This window comes from Martes martes (assembly GCF_963455335.1).
Source record: "Martes martes genome assembly, chromosome: 9".
In the NCBI taxonomy this organism is placed as follows: domain Eukaryota; kingdom Metazoa; phylum Chordata; class Mammalia; order Carnivora; family Mustelidae; genus Martes; species Martes martes.
In genome coordinates, this window is record NC_137896.1 from 112,775,536 (window position 1) to 112,796,578 (window position 21,043).

At 40.7% G+C, this 21,043-nt stretch overlaps 1 protein-coding gene across 4 annotated transcripts in view; it reads right to left on the reverse strand.

Moving 5' to 3' along the window:
• Window positions 1-21,043, reverse strand: part of LTBP1 (latent transforming growth factor beta binding protein 1) — a gene marked incomplete at its 5' end in the record, with an annotated part of 397,053 nt that overhangs the window by 12,113 nt on the left and 363,897 nt on the right. For all 4 annotated transcript variants that reach the window (XM_080814316.1, XM_080814315.1, XM_080814314.1 and 1 more), the window contains 5 exons: window positions 13,385-13,555; window positions 14,180-14,320; window positions 15,005-15,133; window positions 17,115-17,201; window positions 17,953-18,129. In XM_080814316.1, the coding sequence (XP_080670442.1) occupies window positions 13,385-13,555; window positions 14,180-14,320; window positions 15,005-15,133; window positions 17,115-17,201; window positions 17,953-18,129 (705 nt within the window). The remainder of the gene's footprint in view (window positions 1-13,384; window positions 13,556-14,179; window positions 14,321-15,004; window positions 15,134-17,114; window positions 17,202-17,952; window positions 18,130-21,043) is intronic.

A 21,043-nucleotide genomic window follows, 5' to 3' on the forward strand; every position in this document is an offset into this window, starting at 1 on the left:
GGAGGCCAACTAGGTGAAGAGAAGGAAGAAGGTAACTCAGAGTCACAGGCATATGTTAACGGATAAGAAAGCTTAAGAGAGGGGCGCCTGGGTGGCTCAGTTGTTAAGCCTCTGCCTTCGGCTCAGGTCATGATCCCAGGATCCTGGGATCGAGCCCCTAGTTGGGCTCTCTGCTCAGTGGGGAGCCTGCTTCCCCCTCTCTCTCTGCCTGCCTCTCTGCCTACTTGTGATCTGTCAAATAAATAAATAAAATCTTTAAAAAAAAAAAAAAGCAAGCTTAAGAGAAACAAAAAAAAGTACCATGTAAACACTGGCTACTCTAGATCCCTTCTTTAGGAACATCGGAGAAAAAGGAACGTGAGCTCTCAGGAATAATTAAGTTCCCCTGCGTCAGCTGCTGTGGGCTTTTGCACACATTTTTCACTTCCATCTCAGAACACCCTATGAAATTATCGCCATTAACTCCTTTTGTTTCTGGTTTATCCTGTCACTTGTCCTAGTTTAGGTGAGAGATTCAAACCGAAACTGGTCCATCTGCAAAACCAGGTTCTCTTCCGCAGCTGCCTTTCAGAAACACCGCCAAGAAAATTATTCAGTGCGCTCCCTAGACCGTAAGCCCCAGGTAAGTACGTAGTTCAGCAATAAGCATTTGCGACTGAAATTCCAGGGAGAGTAATAACCATGAATGCTGATGAGCTCAGCCCCACCAGGGTCAGCTCTATCATTAGCAGGATTTATGTTTATTGAATGTGCTCGATTTATTAGGTGAAAGAGATCAAATTGCTTAATGTTCAATTAAACTGTACTTGTCGAGGACAGGGAGGTAATGAAGTCTAAAGTCTTGGCAGGGTTTATGTTCTGCGGGACTCCCGTAAATGTTAATGCTCTAAGGAAACTCATGGACCACAGACCAGCCGGGCTCCCCCACCCCAGCAGTCACCTAATGCTGCCCTTCCAAGTTCAGTCACTCCTTGCGTTTCCAACAGATTGCTGTTTATTTAGCCGGACTCTCCCGGAGAGACAGATTAGTTGGGTACGAATGCCAAAAAGTGGAGGCTCCCTCTGCTTTCTAAAACCTGGATCCAAAATTTATACACTTGTAATGGTATTAAATCCCACCACATACGAAAACCCTAAAATAATGATTGATCTCTTATGAATTTCTTATTAAGGACGGCATGAAGAGTTTTCCCCATTTCTAAATACTCAGGGCTTTGGAAATAGAGCATTTAAGTCTTACATTCAGGCAATCACAGGGGACATGGGAATGAGGTAACCTCTAATGTTTGATAGGAGAAGACCGAACAGTACAATAAACAGGCAAACAAGAGGACAGTTCAACATGTTCATTTTCTCGACTGATTTACCTCATATTTTCTAACTGTAAGACACCTACACCATTTTATTTTCTTCTTTCCTGCTCTTTAAATATCACTCTGCAGGGGCGCCTGGGTGGCTCAGTGGGTTAAAGCCTCTGCCTTTGGCTCAGGTCATGACCCCAGGGTCCTGGGATCAAGCCCCGCATCGGGCTCTCTGCTCAGCAGGGAGGCCTGCTTCCCCCTCTCTCTCTGCCTGCTTGTGATCTCTGTCTGTCAAAGTAATAAAAAAAAATCTTAAAAAAAAAAATCGCTCTGCAGTGACAATCTGAGAAGGCAACAAATAGCAAAAATTAGTAAGTATTATGTATCAGGAATACATTGGTTTTTCTCTTTTTGCATTAACCAAGTAAAAATTACTTTAAAATAGCAGCTAAGGGTGTGCTTCAGAATAAGGGGGAGGTTGTACAATGTGGGGAATGTACTAAATGCCACTGAACTGTTCACTCGAAAATGGAGAATTCTATGGGGAACCTGGGTGGCTCAGTCAGGTAAGTGTCCAACTCTTCATGTCAGCTCAGGTCTTGATCTCTGGGTTGTGAGTTCAAGCCCGATGTTCAGATCTACACTGGTTGTGGAGTCTATTTAAAAAAAAAAAAAAGTAAACTGCAAATGCTTAATTTTCTATGTGAATTTCACCTAAAAAAAAAGTCATGAGAAACAAAAATAGTACCGGAGTTCAGCTAACCTCTTTATTTTTAACTGGTAAAATGAGGAAACTAGTTGATCTTTGCGGTCCTTTCTAATTTACATAGTCTATAATCCTGAATAGAAAATCTTTACTATTAGGCTGCAGAATCCAGGGAAGATAACTTGTCATGGAAACGTGTGGTTGTGCTAGGACGTAAACACCACGAGATGCCGGTATCAAGTTCAGCGATGCTCACCTAGATGTTTCCAGAATGATGGACAATCATGGAATTTAACACACTGTAAGAAGTCAGTGTAACCTGTAAGGTTAGTCTCTCATTCACTTCTCTGCTGAGGAAATGGAGGTCCAGAAAAACTTAATGACATTCCAAAGACCGAGTGAGGATAAATTCTCAAAATATAACATTTTCTTTTACTAAAAACAAATTATTAAAATATAAGGGTAAAGGTTATTGGGTTTCAAAGTACATTATTTTAACATTGCTCTTTTAAGTTTTGAAGCAAAGAAAGCTGTATTAGTATTTGTTCAAAACTAGCTTGAGGGACGCCTGTGTGGCTCAGTCGGTTAAGCGTCTGCCTTTGGCTCAGGTCATGATCTCGGGGTCCTGGGATTGAGCATCATGTTGTCAGGCTCCCTGCTCAACGGGGAGCCTGCTTCTCCTTCTCCCTTCCTCCACCCCCGTCCCTGCGTGTTTGGTCTCTCTCTCTCTCTTAAATAAAATCATTATTAAAAAAACTATCTTAATATTCTGAAATACAGACCTCAAGGTTATGAGATAAAGATATACTGTTTAATCTGTTATAATTTGAAGAACAAATTCTAGGTAATTTATATAATATTAAAATAATCCTAAACAGACCAATATTATTATCTATTCACTTAGTACAAAGTAAAACTGAGTTTTTAAAGATGATTTTCCTATATATTGCCATTTATTTTAATCTGAAATGACTCTCTTTTACCTTCCCCTCTGGATCTATTCAGAATCAGATAACGTCTCAGTAGCTCTTGCTCCTGGCAGTGATTTCTTTAGCTAAACTCTGTAGGGGCTCACAGATGACCACGTGAATGGCATCTTCTAGGGTGGAGCAGTGCACAACCAGCACAACCGTTCACAACAGCTCTGTAGGCCACCGAGACTTGAATCTCAGAAGGAAGCAGGAGGAAGGCACGCTGTGTCCTAAACTCCCCAGTGAGCTAATCTTTTGAAATCTGCTTTTCTCTTAAGATACTGGCTACTAATATGGAGCAAAAACAGTGCCCTCCCTAGCTTCTACTCCTTGCAGATCTGTGTCAGCACAAAGACAAGAGTGTGATTGCTTTCTTTTTTGTTTGTTTGTTTGTTTTTATTAAATTTTTTATTTATTTTCAGCATAACAGTATTCATTGTTTTTTCACCACACCCAGTGCTCCATGCAATCTGTGCCCTCCCTAATACCCACCACCTGGTTCCCCCAACCTCCCACCCCCCGCCCCTTCAAAACCCTCAGGTTGTTTTTCAGAGTCCATAGTCTCTCATGGTTCACCTCCCCTTCCAATTTCCCTCAACTCCCTTCTCCTCTCCATCTACCTTGTCCTCTATATTATTTGTGATTGCTTTCTAAGCACTTTCTCGATGCTTTTCTCCCAAACATCACAGACCCAGTCTGGGTGTTGCCTAAGGGGAGACCAGATAAACTTCCCCTTGACCCTGCTCTGCCAGGCTTGCCTATTCTGGCCAAGAGGTCAGCATTTCAAGGCATGGGTGGCCAGCAGCTTTGTTCTAAGCACAGCTATCTCCTAAGTTCAACTAAGAAAAGGTCAGGATAAGCACAATGTTATTTGAATTCAAAACCTCAAACATAAAAAACCCCGCTCACATGGAAGGAATGAAATGTGCCCAGCATATCACACACGGATGCTCAGACTCCCACGAGAGTACATACACCCCATATGCTGGTCCTAATTCTCTAATAATGGACAATCACAGCCACGAAACTTTCCACCCAGTGACTTCAGCTGGCCTGAGGTGGAAATTCTGCTAGTAACGATGTACATTAAGTCTAGACTAGGAATACTCATCTGTTAAGGTTTGAGAATGAGGTTTTTGTTATTTTGTATATTTATAATGTTTCGGAGAACCATGTAATAGAGAGTCAGACAGAGAGACCTTATGATTTTAATCTGAAACAAAGCTGACTTTAGATTAGGATTTGTGTTGAATGAGAATTGAGAGAACTTGATTACGTTGGTAAACAGGATTTAAACTTATTAGAAAATTAAATTTGTCATTTTAAGTTTCATTTATTAGATTTATAAAAGCTGCTTCAGCACTTAATAAGAAAATGCTTATTAGGATTGTGGGCTGCCCTCTCCAGTATATATAAAGTGCTGGAGAGAAAATCAAATAGATAAAACTTATAAACGGAGGCCAAAGTGTTAAGAGAGTTAATTAGCACAATTTTGATATAGAAGACACTCTAAATGAAAGTTTTATTTCTTCCTTGATTTATTTAAAGGTTCATCAGAAAATAAAGTTTGATCTTATTATAAACATAATGGACTTATAAGGAGCAGGGCAAAATGTATAAATTCTCAGGAAAATCTAGGTTCTAACATTATTTTGCTTTTTTACTAAAAAAATCGATATATTGAACATATTGAATGTTCATTTAAAAGCCAACATTAAATGATCCTTTTCAGCCATAAAGCCTCCCTTAGCTTACATATTCGTAGATTTGGAGACTGGAAGGACATGAAAGGAGCAGCGTCTCTTGGGATTCACCGAGCCCTTTGACTCTGTGAGTCCCCAAATACTCTTCCAAGTTTTCACTGTCTTTAATTCTTGCCTCCTTTCAAAGAAGACTTCTAGCACCGAATAACAAGGTAGCAGTGGGGAGAAGCATTAGCTCAACTCATTTCCTGGAACAAGATTTGATGTGCTAACATCTACAATCCAAGCATCTCCTATACATTTATCACATTTAACCCTCGGACGACCTATTGTTGCTGCTGCCATTTGACAAGCAAGAAAACTGATGTAATGATTATATCACAAAGCTGTGTGTGCCTAATTTGCTACTAAATTTTATTTTGCAACAGTCCTCTTATAGTAAGAAAAGCATTTTTATTCATTTCTAGAAGGCGTAAGAGGAAGTAAATACATCTTTTCCATAAGAAACATAAATTGCTCACTTGCCATGCCATACAGTATCCAATTCAATCTAGTTCCACGGATACCAAGGATTATGTCCCCGGGAACGGGACCACTTACCGCTCTACGTATCTACGGCAGACATTATGTGTGCAGGTTTAGTAGCCAGAATTTAGGAGGCCTTTTATATCTTTCCAGGGCGACTTCAATGCTCCACTATAATTTATTAACAGCTACATTTCCTTTAATCATCATATTCAGGATCTCTGATCAAAAATGATCAATGCTTTTGTACTCAGAGAGTATTAATTACCATATCCCCTCACAAGAGTTCTCCACTTTGGATAAAGGAAACTAAAGTAACTTGTCCAGGGCAGTTGACTGAAGCAGTGCCAGAAAGAGAACGAGATCCCTGGGCTGCCTCAGCCGAAGGCAGTGACCACTCACTGTGCCTCGGTTGGAGGATGTTCCAAAGTTATTATTAACATTCTTTGGAAACATGTTTCTTGGAAAAGGCTTTAAGCCATGACTGCTGAAAGGACCTTTGGAACCACTGCCCAGTTACAATATTTTTTCAAGTTCAGTCCATGACTCAAATCCCTGCCTTCCTTCACACCTCCAAGGGTATTATGAAACTTCTTACACAGAGATATTTGGGAATATGTAAGAGCCGGACATGGATATGGAAGAAATCACCAGTTCAGTTGTTCAGAATCAGATTCTAAAGTCTTTCCTTTTTGCAAAACCGTATGAAAAAATTGGGGGAAGCTTAGCTATTAGAAAGTGTTAAAAAAAATTGGTGTTGCAGCAAATGGAGAATTTATTAAATAAGGGTATCATGTACACATTAGCATGAGACAATATTTAGGAAAAAACTCTTCTAATTTAGTAAGGTAATTGTATAGTATGTTAGTTTTACAGAATTATAATTTATACTTCATGTAAAAGGCAAACTGTACACCTGTTCCAAAATTTGTTGGCTAGTGCATCCAGGTGTGTAATAAATAATGAAACGAAGGAAGGAATATGTAAGTAATTTAACTAAAACTGAAAACAGGTAAACTATAAATAATTTAAGATTGCTTTTCAACCACAGTTTTTATTCCTAATTATACCTTGCATATAATGGTTTAAAAATTCCCTAATGACAGAATTGATTTCAAATTTTTCTTATGCTGTAATGACTACATTTTCCCCACCCCCAGCACTCAAGTAGAAGCATTTCTGCACCAATTTCTGCACCAAATGTATCTCTACATTTCTATCTCCCAACTGTTCTCTCAGCAAAACTGAGAGGACCATTCCTCTCATTTTGATTAATACTAGTATTTTACAAAAGTTGTTTTAACATTTTCCCATCTCTTTTGCAGCACTAGTTTCCTTAGAGGTTTTTTATTTATTTATTTTTAAACTACTCTCACCTTCCCACACCTGACGTTAGGCATTAAGAATACTTCAGAGGGTCCAACACCTGTAGTGCAGTACACCATACTACCAATAGGTGGCACTATCCCAACACTAAAGTGTCCCATCAAATTTCTTCAGTTTTAGGTCAGGACTTTAAGTCTTTATCTTCAATTTACTTACGATATGTCTAATTACTTTGATAATTTATTTAACAGAAGCCTAATTATTTTAACAAGATAGCCATAGACATTGGGAAACCTAGGCATTTTGTTTATTATTATTTTTAAGATTTATTTGAGAGTGAGAGAGCACGTGCGTGTGTACATGCGAACACTCTAGCCTGAGCAGGGAGAGGAACTGAGGAAGAGAATTCTCAATTCTCAACTCTCCACTGAGTATGGAGGGGGCCCCCTTCCCTCCCCCATGGTTCTTGATCCCAGGGCCCTGAGATCATGACCTGAGCTAAAATCAAGTGTCAGACGTTTAATGACTGAGCCACTGAGGCACTGCAGCCCTGGGTATTTTAGATTCCAGTATTCAAGTGTGTCTAATTTTCTTTCACATGTGGGTTAATGGGTTTTTATTTCCATGCAATAACAGCATCCCATATATCTTGCAATTCACAAGTACATTTTCCAGAAAATTCAAGTTTATGCTTTTAAGAAGAGCAATAAAAATATTAAAAATTCATTTTCGATAAATGCAAGGCATCACCAAGTTTTACTTACCAAGAATTACTGCCTTGCTTTAGTCCCTTAATTCATAAAATATATATTGTGTTTACTCGCAGCAGTGTGCTAGACTGACGCAGAGCTGATGACTCTGACACCGGCTCTCCTTTGGCTAACCCTTATCCCCTGGTTCTGAAGCTGTAGTTTCTCCCGGTCCTATCAATGATGTGGTTAAAACAGTTTGTTTTCCCTGACTTGGTTTTCCAAACAGTGTTTTTTCTCCCAGAGTCTAGAATGAGACATCATGACAAAGAAATCAAACTTGTGGGTCCACCCAAAGCAGTTCAGGCCCCATCTCCTCAAACATTTTAAAAGCAGGCAGCATCCACAGGTATGGAGAGGAAAAGGAGAAAAAGAGGCAGGAGTGGGAATGAGGGAAGAGAGGCCTCCCGACTAGGATGGGAAGGCTGAAGGCACACGATGCCGTCCACAGACTATGCGCTGTCCTACCTGCAGGGTCGCCCTCAGTCATCTGGAACCTCGGCTAATGCCTGGTGTCTGGCCTCCATGATCCTAGCAGAGGATGAAGACGGGAACCTAAGCGGCCCCAGGAATGTACTGAATTATATGACTCCGCAATTCTCCTCATGTAAAGTTGCCCGGACACAACGTGTCCCCCTCCACTCCTTTCCCCGGCATGTGGTACCAATCCTCAAGATGCCATTGAATTTCAGAGAACACTACTGAACCAGCCCCTCCTACCCTCTCCAACGACCGGTATTTTCAGACGGAGCTGCTGCCTTAGCAAGAATTAGTGCCCGTGACCTGTTGGACCAGAAGTGTGAAAGCCCGCCCCAGAGCCAAAGCTTTACTTTACACCGCACTTTAATGCTCGAGGCTGATGACAAGCTGCGATTTATTCCTCAAGTTCCCCGGCACTGTTTCCATCAGTAACTAATTGTTCTCCGAAGCAGGGCTGAGCTCCTAGGGAAACTGGACGGTTCAGTGCCCGAGAGGCTGGGATGAATCTAGTGCTTATACTACCACACAGACGATGTGGTCCTTTTCGACTCTCAGGATATCCATGAACAGCATATTTAAAAGATTCAGTGACTGAAATGATGAAGAAATGCGTTTGAAAATCACACATTCTTTGTTTCCTGGTTGGAGAATTGGTAACAGCTTTAGAGTTGGTTTTTAACAAAATCAAGGCAGATGCTCTTAGATGTCTTTAGAACATCTTGCGAGCTGCTCTGAGGACCAACGGCATCTGCATCATCTTGGGATGTGCTAGAAATGCAGAGCCCTGCTCACCTCTTCGCACCTAAAAACCAGAATCTGGTTTTTGGTAAGATTTCCAGGCACAGGTAATTGGCACGCCCACTGATATTTATGAAGCAGCTGTCTCGAAAAGCAAGTCTTCTACGAGAACAATTACTTCTGCATTTGTCTATCCTTCATTCATGCCCAGACGCTCTCAGGTAACTGTATATTTTATAAGACCCTCCGATTTCAGGTACATGTGAAAAATGCATCTGACCTGAGTCACTCAGCAGTAAGTAGCAACAGCTGCTACTATCTTCTGGCTTGTCAAAGACTCCTCTAAGTGTTCCTGTATTAACTTACTCAGTTCTTAAAACAGTGCTAAGGCAGGTGAAATAATTTTCACATGAGGAGACCGAGGCACAGAGTGACCAAGTTAACAAGGTTCTGTAGATAAGAAGTTGCACAAGCAGGAGTCAAACGCAGCCCCTGTGCTGACCGCTATGCCCTGGCTCCCCTCAGTGACTCTATTCCAGCAGAACGCCCAGCAGGAGATGGTCTGCTGTAGGTACAACCGGAATGTCAGGGGCTAATGCAGGCAGTGCAGGCTGGTCAGGGGACCACTGGGAAACCTCTTTAACTTCACTATGGACCTTCTCTGTGGATTCAGAATGAATGACTCCTAAGCAGGGCCTAAAACCATAATCGTAGGGATATAACAGAAATACTCCTTCAGGGCTGCTTAACTTACTCCTGTCCTCCGACTAAACCGTTTAGAACAACAGTTTTCAGTATGTGTTCTCTGGAACCCTGGGGTCTTTCACAGATACCTCAAGAGCCTAAGTAGCTATTCTCCCAGCCAGTTCCCCCGGCATCTTTGAGGTTAATGAATTTATATATTGTAGCTTAAAATAATAATTCAGTGGACAAAAGATTACCAATGTTTAAACAATAAAGATTGAAAACCACTGGCTTTGAGGATTTGGTGGACTATAGGCTAGAGAATCTTTCTGGAGAATTTATCCTAAGTACTGTACTGTGCATATATAAATTAAAAGAGTGTGGCGATGCTAGTTATTATAATTATATAATGCTATTATAATTAGCAATGCTAATTATTTTTTTAATTTGCCAGTAGGTACCATTCTTTTCCTGATACCCCATACTCTCCTAAAAATGTTATACAGTATGTGTTTGTTCACACATATTCGTTCAAATTTACATTTAAAATGTGTTTAGTCTTCCATAAGAGACGTTTAATCTCACAAAACAAACTGAGGGTTGCTGGGGGAAGAGGGGTAGGGAGTGGGTGGTGGGGTTATGGACATTGGGGAGGGTATGTCCTATAGTGAGTGTTGTGAAGTGTAAACCTGGTGATTCACAGACCTGTACCCCTGGGGCTAATAATACATTATATGTTAATAAAAAATTTAAAAAAAGTGTTGTCTTAGTTAAAAATAACTGATGCAATATTCTAAGATTAGTTCCTAACAGCAACATACTTGACTATTCTTCCAAAAGTTATGTCAATTAAATTTGATTTTCAAAGGCATGGCTTGTCAGATTTATATGCAGTAACTAGTTAATATCACAGGAGCAGAACAGGGATGGAAGAAAAATGGAAATATGTGCAGAATCTCCATAAAGGAGTTTGTAGAAAGACAAGCATACATACCATAACCCAAATGTTGGGGTTGTGAACAGAATATGCACAAAGCTCTTATAAATTAATAAGAAAAAAACACCAAGTCCAACCAAAAAAAAAAAAAAATGGGCAAAGGATGTGATAAACAGTTCACTGACAAAGAAATGCCTATCATTTGAACATGAAAGACAGGAAAAACGTGAAAAAGATGATCTAATTCCCTAGAAATAAGTGAGACGCATGTAAGATACTCTTCTCACCCATCTGATGAAAACAGTTCTCAAGGGGCGCCTGGGTGGCTCAGTGGGTTAAGCCTCTGCCTTTGGCTCAGGTCATGGTCTCAGGGTCCTGGGATCAAGCCCCGAGTCGGGCTCTCTGCTCAGCGGGGAGCCTGCTTCCCCCTCTCTCTCTCTGCCTGCCTCTCTGCCTACTTAGATCTCTCTCTCTGTCAAATAAATAAATAATGTCTTTATTTAAAAACAACAACAACACCACCAAACAGTTCTCCAGACTGCAAATACCCAGTGGTAGAAGGGTATGAGGAAAGAGTCATTTCAAATGCTGCCAAGGTGAGTACAAATTTGCAGGATAAGTTCAGAGTAATACAGTAAATTGAAAGTGCACATACTTCCCGACCCAGCATTTTCATTTGCAGGAATTTTCTCCCGCAGGTATCTGTAAGACGCACATGTGAAGGTTCCCTGCAGCTGGGTTTATAACAGGAAAATCGAGATCGAGGCAAGGGGTGAGAGGGACAAATGATGTCCAGGGCGGGAGGTGACTTGAAAGAAAACCTGACGCATCCATAAAACAATCTGTGTAGCCGTGTAAGAGTTACCATCTTTCAGCGGTTCTCAGATACCGCAGATCGTAACAAGCATTGTGATACAGCAGACATTAAAATGTGGAAAAAAAAAAAAAAAAGGCTCGTGGCCGTTGTTTGATGCTGTCATTTGTACGATGCCCCCAATTTCAGAGATGCTGAAGAGTAAAACAGAAAAACAAAGCGTGTGTTACGGATGATACGGAATTCAGTTTTAAATCTGCTCTTAAACACACAGGCGCCTGAGTGGCTCCGTCGGTCAAGCGTCTGACTCATGGTTTTGGCTCAGGTCATGATCTCAGAGTCACGGTCTCACCGGTGGTGAGCTCTACCCCCATGTCTTCGAGCCCGGCTCAGTAGGGAGTCTGCTTGAAGCTTCTCTCCCTCTGTCCGTGCTCGCTCGCTCTCTTTCTCTCTCTAATAAATCTTTAAAAAGTACAAATATAAATGCAGCTACATAACAATAATTAATGTGAAGGAAAAAACCTTTGGAGGATTAAAAAAAAGACCCGACTGTTAAGAATGAATATCGTTAAGGAGGAGCGGAGTTCAGTTGTGGTGCAGTAGGTGGAGAGGGACGGAACACCTTCTTTTTTTTTTTTTTTTTTTTTTTAAAGATTTTATTTATTTATTTGACAGACAGAGATCACAAGTAGGCAGAGAGACAGGCAGAGAGAGAGAGGAGGAAGCAGGCTCCCCGCAGAACAGAGAGCCCGATGCGGGGCTCGATCCCAGGACCCTGAGATCATGACCCGAGCTGAAGGCAGAGGCTTAACCCACTGAGCCACCCAGGTGCCCGGAACACCTTCTTTGATTATTTCTTCAGAAGGGGTATATGCTATTTTTGAAAAAAAGTTAAACAGCAAAACCACTGGCTAAGTAAAATGATCTGAGGTATCACAGCACCACGAGATGTCTCAAGCCTCCTACGGCTGTCACTCTCCTCTCCGTGGGCATCTGCCTCCGGGAAGGGAGGCCACAGTAATGCTAACAATTACAGCCTTCCCTGTGTTCCTGCCCTGCCTGCGCCTTCCCCACCCCCAACAACCCAACAAGGGAGACATAGGCGCTGCTGCTCCACAAATGAGCTGTGCTGGGTGAGGTTATTTTTCTCAATGGACCATTCTGGATCCCCAACAGAGCCTCTCTGGCCCTAGAACCCATCCTCTTTCTTACCTTTTTTTTTTTTTTTTAAGATTCTATTTATTTATTTGAGAGAGAGAGAGAGAGAGCGCACGCACAAGTAGAGCAGCAGGCAGAGGGAGAAGCAGGCTCTCTGCTGAGCAGGGAGCCCGATGCGGGGCCTGATCCCAGGACCCTGAGATCATGACCTGAGCCGAAGGCAGATGCTTAACCAACTAAGCCACCCAGGCGCCCCTACCCATCCTCTTTCTAGTCCTGGGCTACTATCACCACCGATTTCTTTATGTCTTTGCTCTTTATCCTTTGCAAGTCCTTTCCTTTTATGGCATTTCAAATCATTTTCTTTTTTATGCTACATTGGTTTTAGGTTATTGCCAATTTGCAAAGCTACAAAATAGCTTGAAAGTTGCATTCTAATGAACTGAAAACCAGTGCATTTCCTCTTTTTGAGAAATTCTTCCCCTCTTGACCATTCTGAGAATGTTTTCAGGATACACTCCTTCACTTTATACCCCCCCCCCCCACCCACAGTATCTTTCCAGCTTTAACAAATCGATTTCATAGCCAAAGACAAAATGATACATCAAACACTCTCACGGACTTTCCTCTAAAGAGCAGGAAGTGGCCGCAGAGGTCAGAAGAGAAGAAGGAGGCAGTCAGCGCACAGGCCGGCAGCCGCCAAGCCACCCTGAGTCAGAACCGCCAGGTCCTCCCCCAGCGAAGGAGAGGGGATAAACCCGGAGCCTAGCTGTTGCATTTTCCATCTGGCCAAAGGTCTATCCTCCGATCTAACCCTGGAAATCAAAGGACATTGGTCCAAATACATTTTCATTGACTTTCTACTCTCTTCCTTTGTTGTTCTAACCCCTTTTTTGGTCCCTCTCACCAAGAGGCTGACATAAACACCAGGACTTGGCCCTACAAAGATTGTCTACAGTCTCTAACCCTTTTGGCTCTGAGTAGACACTGTTAGAAATGAGAAAGACTGTAGGAAGAAAAGGAAGTGTCAGAAAATATAAATTCCCAAGAGGCATGCCACCAACTGCTAAGTTGCGTGATGTTTCTTTGGGTCCTTTGTCATTCTTCGGGGAAATAGAATGGGTTTCAAAGACTCATGGCGGGGTCCGGACTGGAGCACACGTCCCACACCACACCTCCGATGAAAGTAACGAATCGGGAGCGAAGCTGAAGATAGAGAAGGGAAAGGATCACCAGGTTCCAAAGGAGGGGAGAGGAACTCCAGCAGAAGGAGCTGCTGCCTCAGGGCTCACCTGAATCCTTCATGGGGCAGAGGGCACACTGCATACCCCAGGCCTCGCCATACAAGCAGCAGCACTCCGTGTAAGTCGTCTGCTTGCCAACGAGAGGCCGGCTACACACATACTCCTCGCTCAGATGTTCCCAGCACAAGTCCTGGTAGACATCAGTTTCTTCTATTTGTTCTGAAAGGGAAAACATGGTTCCATGACAATCGCACTGTTATTCCTATTTTATAAACAGTGTGGTGGAAGCCAGTGAGTCTCAAAGTTTCCATCTCTATTTCTGAGAGTTACTTCCAAGTACAAGTCTGAAGCCAGCCTGGTCTTTCCATGGATCTAACCTCTGTCATCTCCCACCGGGTGTCATTCCATCAGCTGAAACTCAACCTGCCCATCATGTTCCAATTAAATCCCTCCTTCTGCAGCTTCCCATCATTATAGAAAGCACCGCACTCTCTTCCTTCTATACTCCATAATCCTAAAGCTCTTCTGATTTTCCAATCTTTCCTTTTTTTTTGTTTTTTTACACCCACTCTTCTGTCAAATCCTACCAATTCTTTCTACATAACACTTTGCAGATTCATGCTTTCTCACCCAATTCATCCACCAAAGCCCTGGACTAGTGACACTTCCTGCTCAAGTACTCAATTCCAAACTTCCTGCCTTTCAACTGACGTCATCCAAGGTTGCTCCTGACAGTGATGATGGATAGATCAATTATGCCAATTATGAATAGCATATCATCTCCCTGGGGATAAACAGTGAGGTTTACTGGGACGCAGACTCGCATCTCATGTCCAAACGTACCGTGCGACTCCGTTGGGGGTATACACCTTTTCTCTGAAGCATCCAGGACCATTGGGTGGGTACAGAAGCAGTTATAAGAGCCTTCTGTGTTAACGCACTGGCCATCAATACAACTACTGGGGTCCTGACATTCATCCAAATCTTAAGAGAAAAAAATTATTAAAGACAATCAGCAATCAGTTGTACCTCATACACGTCCCAAACTTTACACACTGCTAACTTTCGCCCAGATTCCAGGGGCTGCCACACGTTAAGTAACTACACATCATCATCTAAGAGAGAATAGCTCTGACTGTAAAAATATTAAGTTGTATTGATTGGAAAAATAATGGTGCCCTGCTGCTGTTGACATTAAAGAAAGAAAGAAAACATTTAGGAACAGGATATGCTTCGAAATTCAAGATAAAATGTCTCTTTATGGTCGCTTTAAAATTATTTCCTTTTTGCTGTGTTTTTCTGCCTAGTGTATATGGTTTTCTGCTTAAGCCTTAAAGTCTGGGTCAGTATTTAAAAATGACTTTCACTTGCATGGTTTGAGTGATGAAACAGGAGGCTCCCCAGACCAAAGGAACACTCTGGTTAAACCAGTGACCTGAATTATAATTCCACATTGAATATTAACTCTTTGCTTGAAATCTGTTCAAATAAGAGTATGGAGGTTTTTTATTTTCTTAAATCTCGCTCAAGAAAAAGATCCATAAAACATTTAAAGATCTTTCCGACACGTGACTCAGATGCTAGGGAACTGTTTTTTACTACACAGCGTTTACTTATCCTTTTCCATCTGTGTATTTTTACAGCACAATGGGGCTTCTTCACACTTACCAAAGCACTGCAGTTTGACGGGATCATAGTATGTCCCCTGCTTACAGTAGCATTCGTAACCAGGCTGAGTGTTCAGACAGAAGCCATTTTTACAGATTTCTTGCCCAAAGAGCATGCATTCATCCGCATCTATGGGGGGAAAAATGGAGAAAGAGAACAGTTAGCTTCGGTCTTTTATTAGCGAAAAAGAAAAGTCTAACCAATATGGGGCTTCAAATTAGATATCATGATATTCATAGCCCAAAGAATCTTCAGATACAACAGAAAATTCTTAAGGTTTTCAGAATTTTAGAATAGTTTTAAGAACTACTTTTTAGAAAAATTTTTAGAAAAGTTTTCAGATATTTAGAATAAAATTTTAAGAAAATCCTTAAAGACCTAACTCACAGATGTGGAGACAGACTCTGTGATACCTATGGAACAATGTCCAAAACATTAGTGCAGAAGGTCTTCTTGTAAAGACCATCTCTGGGTTGCTACCTCCTATTTGATGAAATAATCTATGGATTTCACAATGCAACCAACGATATTTTCATAAGAATATACCTTTTAAGAAAAGTGGTTTCTATAAATGTATATTTTGGCCCATGAACTAGTTGAGATGAAGAACACTCCCAAGGAGAGTTTGATGGAACTCCATGAGGCTTCTTTCTTGGTGATAATGACCAGTTAAGAAAAGCACAAGTTGCTAAGGGGAGCGGCAGGCCCACTCCTCCACAGAATTTATAGTGCTCCCCATCTGCAAACCTCAGTTTACTCAGTGCTAAGTTGCAGACAACAGGCACATCTGCCTGATAGGACTCAAACAACTGAATGAGAAAATCCATGTAGAAGAATCCACAGACTCTCAAAAACTATTATCCCTTGCTTTCATTGCTGCTATTATTATCATCAGTTCTAGCATTTTAGAGCAAATGTCATCTCATTAAAAAGAAATCATAGGCTCCGAAGATGAATCACTCAAAGTTACACAGCTGGAAAATGGCAAAGTCAAGTCCATAATACATGGCTGTTTGGATCTGCAACTAATATTCCAACCATTTACAGCACTGCTAAGACAGGGTGAGGAGGAACTTATTTTTATATGAGAGAGGGTGACTTTGTGGTAAAATCAGGGCTCTATTCCACAATATGAAGTGAGATTTAACTATATCCCTGCAAAAACAAAGTAGGATATTTGTGAACTTGAAAACTGTTAAACACATATTGCAAACCAAGTCTTCTTGTTATTTAATTGGGCTAAATCATAAATAGATTTAAAAAACACATATGGAATTTCTTACCCAGCTACTGACTATCATTAAAACACTATTCTCAACAACGGAAGGACAATAAAAATGTTTAGTCTATATTCCAGCCACTTAGCAGTTTTCAATCTTAAAATGTAAAGGGGGGAAAAACCCACATTGTATATAAGATGTCAATAATACCTCTATCATGGAAATGTCAAAAGTGAGTGGTTACCAAGGAAATATTCATACATGTGGTTTAAATTTTGCCAAAAAGGCTGTGCATTTATTTTAGAATTATAGACTAATAGCATTAAATATAGAAAACACATCTACTTTAGTTTTCTTCTTTTCTGTTCCTTATGAGGAATCTGTAGCCTTTGGTAAAAGTCTCTTAGCCATAGTGGGATGAGTTCTAAAAAGGGTAAGAATCTTAACTTTGTTGATAACCACACAGACCAACATAATGGCAGACAAAATTACACGGTTTTAAATTATATTATTTCTAACGTACGTCTGGAATACAAGAATAAATTTATAAAAGTACCTCGTAGGTACAGAATTTTGTGTTAAGTATTTTTAGTATGTTATCTCATTTAATTCTCACAATAAACCTCAGAGACATTACTCCTATCTCAGATAGGAAGAGATAGAAACTCAGCAGGTTAACATGACATCCCAAGGCCAACAGTCCTACGTTTTCTAAATCCTAAGACAGACCTCTGCCTGGAGTCTGTAGGGGCCCTCCAATAAAAGAATTAAAGGCTTTCTAATAAGTTTCCATGATTAGAAGAACTCTAATTCTGTCGAACCCAAGGCATGATTTTACTTGAATGATGATATGCACATGTGTTGCAAATTCGTTTCTGTTTGATTCTGACCTTTATAGTTCTCACCACCCGTCTCGTAAGAGGATTCTCCACTGGGGACAAACCCTTTTCCTCTAGGACACATTTCGGTGAATTCAGCTAAGTTCAGGAGAGACCCAAAACAAACAAACAAACAAACAAACAAACAAGCAAAAGAGTTAAAAGAAGAAAAAAAAAGAACATCCTCCATTAATTTGTGTTTTAAACTCAGTTTTTCTTTCTCAGACTCAGTAACTTTAAGGCAAATCTTGTCATCTAATTCGGGCAAATACATTCAGCACAATCTCCAAAATTACAGAGTAGGGGCAAATAAATCTAACGGCTTTAAAGTTTACCAGTAACTTTAAAAAAGTCCCCGAGCTCATGCACTTTTGATTTACCTACATTTTGGCTGATGCGATGACTTCCTTCTCCCTTACTGTGGTTTCTAGTGTTTTAAAGGTTTAGTAAGATTCCATTCAGGCAAGATCTTAGTCTAAATACACAAGCTCTAGTTACAGATAATGCGGTGTCAGTTTTAGCAAAAAAGACTGGTTTTTAAAAATGTAATAAAACTGAGTCACCTTTCTGCCAAAATACCCTATGGGACCTCACTGTAATAGTGTATTCTGTGATGGGACTGAAGTTAAGTTTAAGATTTCATTTGGAGGTGGGATGACAGGGGAGGATTCCAGGCCTAAATGAAATGTACTGCAAGGTGATCTCATCTCCGTTGTTATGACAGGTCCCAGGCAATGCCATCGTTACAAGGCTTCAATGCAGAGACCAAAATGAGAACATGCCAAAGCCCTGGACAGCAGAGGACCAGACCCAATTACAATTATGAACACACCACTCAGCTGGTCCTTACCAGTCCCCACCACCGGGCAAGGGAAGATCTCACAGTTGTCTCCCCACCCGGCCCCGGAGGTACAGCAGCACTCTTGTTTGGTGACGTTGGGGGCCAGCACGTTATCACAGAGACTGGCATCGTTGAGATTATAGTAGCATTCTTTCTTTTCTTCCTTGGGTTGATCTTCATCTAAGTCTAAAAAGAGTGGAGAAAGTGAGAAGAGGACCTCCAGGACCCATCAGATCTGTATCACAACAGAGCAGAAGACACCACGGTAAAAAGGTGGGTGGGGTGTGTCAGCATCATTTCACTTACACAAAGCGGCCCTTTTGCTTTCGGTGGTGGTGGATTCTTCCACTGCAAGATAAAAATGCCCTGGAATCCTGAATCTTGATGGATTTCTAACACACCCCAAGAGTGTAAATCTGTCAAAATCATTTCCTTTTACGTTAACCAATTACTTTATTCTTGTACATTTGGCCGTGACAAGAGTTTCCATACATGCTTTCTTGCCAAACATTGAACCGTTCTATATGAGCTGTAACACCTACTTAAATCAATGAAAATTTTCCCCAGCATTTGACCAGAGATGTGGGGCCACACAAAACATTTAACTCTTAGGTGGTTATTTGAATCAACCATGCCCCAGTCATTTCTGAATAGAACAAGGCAGCATAAGATAACCAGAAAAACACTGCAGTAACCTAAAGTCTATAAAATAACCTTTCGTTCCTGAAAGTCTACCTCAGTTGCTACAAAATAGGGTTTTGAAGGAAATAATGAGTACCAGCTAAACCTCAGGGTAGAATTTCAAGGCTGGGTTCTAGTCGGGCTCATATATTTTCCAACAGACTCAGTTTAACCCTCTCTGAGAAAAGACAAAGTGATTGGACAGAAAAGAAACAATGAGAACAAAGTCCACCTACTTTCAGAAAATACCACAAATGATTTAATCCCATCAGATTCGTAGTCTGTGAACAAGAGGGTGCTTTTAAAAAACAATCAATAGTTTCAGACTAGGCTTGTAAAATAGTCTAACCTCTTCCCTGCCATAAGCTGTAGAGGTCGAATTACTGCCTATGATTTAGTTAGAACTTATTAACAGGTTTTATTTTATGCTGTATCAAATAAAGAGCTGACTACGGCCATCACAATTATTTAGATTAATTCCAGCGAAGTATTTTCATCAGAAGACCGTTGTTTCCAGATTTTTAGACACAAAGAAACTATAGGGACAAAGGGGAAAACATTTGCCAGTGAGGATAAGACGTTAATGTCAACATCTACCTTTGTTTTGCAGTTGGTAGATAAATTGTATTACTAGGGAAGTTTAGTGAGTATTTTCACAATAGTTTCCTATATGTTTATTTTGGCAGGTTCAGGTTGACTGTGAAAACTAGATTAATATGCCCTATAGCAAGTCTTCCTAAAAATAGAAGTTCACAGAATTCTATCAGAAAAGCTACTACCCTTTCTTTCCTCCTATGGCAAAGAAAACAAGCAAAACGACAAACAAAACTGACATATACATTACTCTCAAAACACAGAACATCAACGAGAATGTAAAAGACCCCTGCTCACACTTGATTTCGGCTACTTCTCAGATCATTCTGTCTTTGACATAATTCAGTCTCGACTCTCGGTTAGCGTTAATAGCTGATGACAAATTCCAACCTGGAATAAGCGTCCAGGAAAAAGCAGAAATGCTGATTTCTACAGCAGTTTATGAAGCGGTTTTAAATAATTTCCCTGTGTGTGAAATCAGATAAAACCTGCCGCAGCCCTCGTCCCCTCTAGCTTTCAGGAGTGCAGAAGACAGAAATGGGCTTTGCCCACATGGATGGAGCAAATGACCACCACTTCATTCTCCTCGGGAGGGGCTCCAAGCTCTTACACACAGAATTCTCTGGGAAATGTAAGGGCATTCCAAGTTATTAAAATCCACGGGGCGCCTGGGTGGCTCAGTGGGTTAAAGCCTCTGCCTTCGGCTCAGGTCATGATCTTAGGGTCCTGGGATCGGGTCCCGCATTGGGCTCTCTGCTCATCGGGGAGCCTGCTTCCTCCTCCTCTCTCTGCCTGCTTCTCTGCCTACTTGTGATCTCTGTCTGTCAAATAAATAAATAAATAAATAAAATCTTAAAAAAAAAATCCATCATGAGCTCTGTAGAAAATTTTATAAATGCTTCCCCAACACTTGTGAATAAATCGACAGCCTACTACTACTAATTCTGCTCATTTTATTCAGAGGACCTAAACGTGCAGCTAGCTATGAATGGATGCATTTAGAAATACTATTCAAATCAGCACCACAATTAGTCAAGTTTACAGTCTGTGCTAAAAGAGGGCTGAATAACTGTTTTCTTCTTGTGTTCAAAGTCATAGGTATGTCATGGTGTTTCTTACAAAATGGAAAACTATACAGGAGGACATCACGAAGATTGCTACATCCATAGGTAATGAGACACCAAAGGCTTCTGTGTTAATAAATATGGTCTGTTTTCTACCATGTTTGTTTTACTCATAGCACAGAAACTAAGAAAAAAAATTATCTTTGTTTTCCTTTTTTCTTTGGAAGGAAACTCACAAGTTATTGCATAAGGGAAACGACCAATAACATTACTGTACTATTCAGGTTTTACATTGGTTGTTACAGGTTTTATTTTTTTCTCCAAGCAGATTGAAAATTCAGTGTTTACACAGCTGAAATTGGGGGTTAGGCCCTCATCCGTGTTTGGAAAGAGATGCAAATTCTTTTAAAAAAACTGGTCCACAAAGGTCATTCTGTGAAAAACGGCAATTTGTCTATCTTTCTAACCTTTAAATAATTAACTTCCTAGAGCATTTTTCCACTGGGGAACACCGAGCCGTGAACACGATGCAATGTGATTTCTTTAGAGAATCTCTGTATGGGTTTAGGTCACTGTTGCCACAGGAGGAATGGTTCTATCGCAAAATAATTTAAAGACATCTAATCAACGGACACAAAAGCATCAGACATTAAAAGGAATGAATTTTATTTTTCTTAAAGCTTTTATGAATAAGATTAGCTACACCACATACTTCAAGCCACAGACTTCTATGAAATAAACTGTCTCTTCTGTAGTATTTT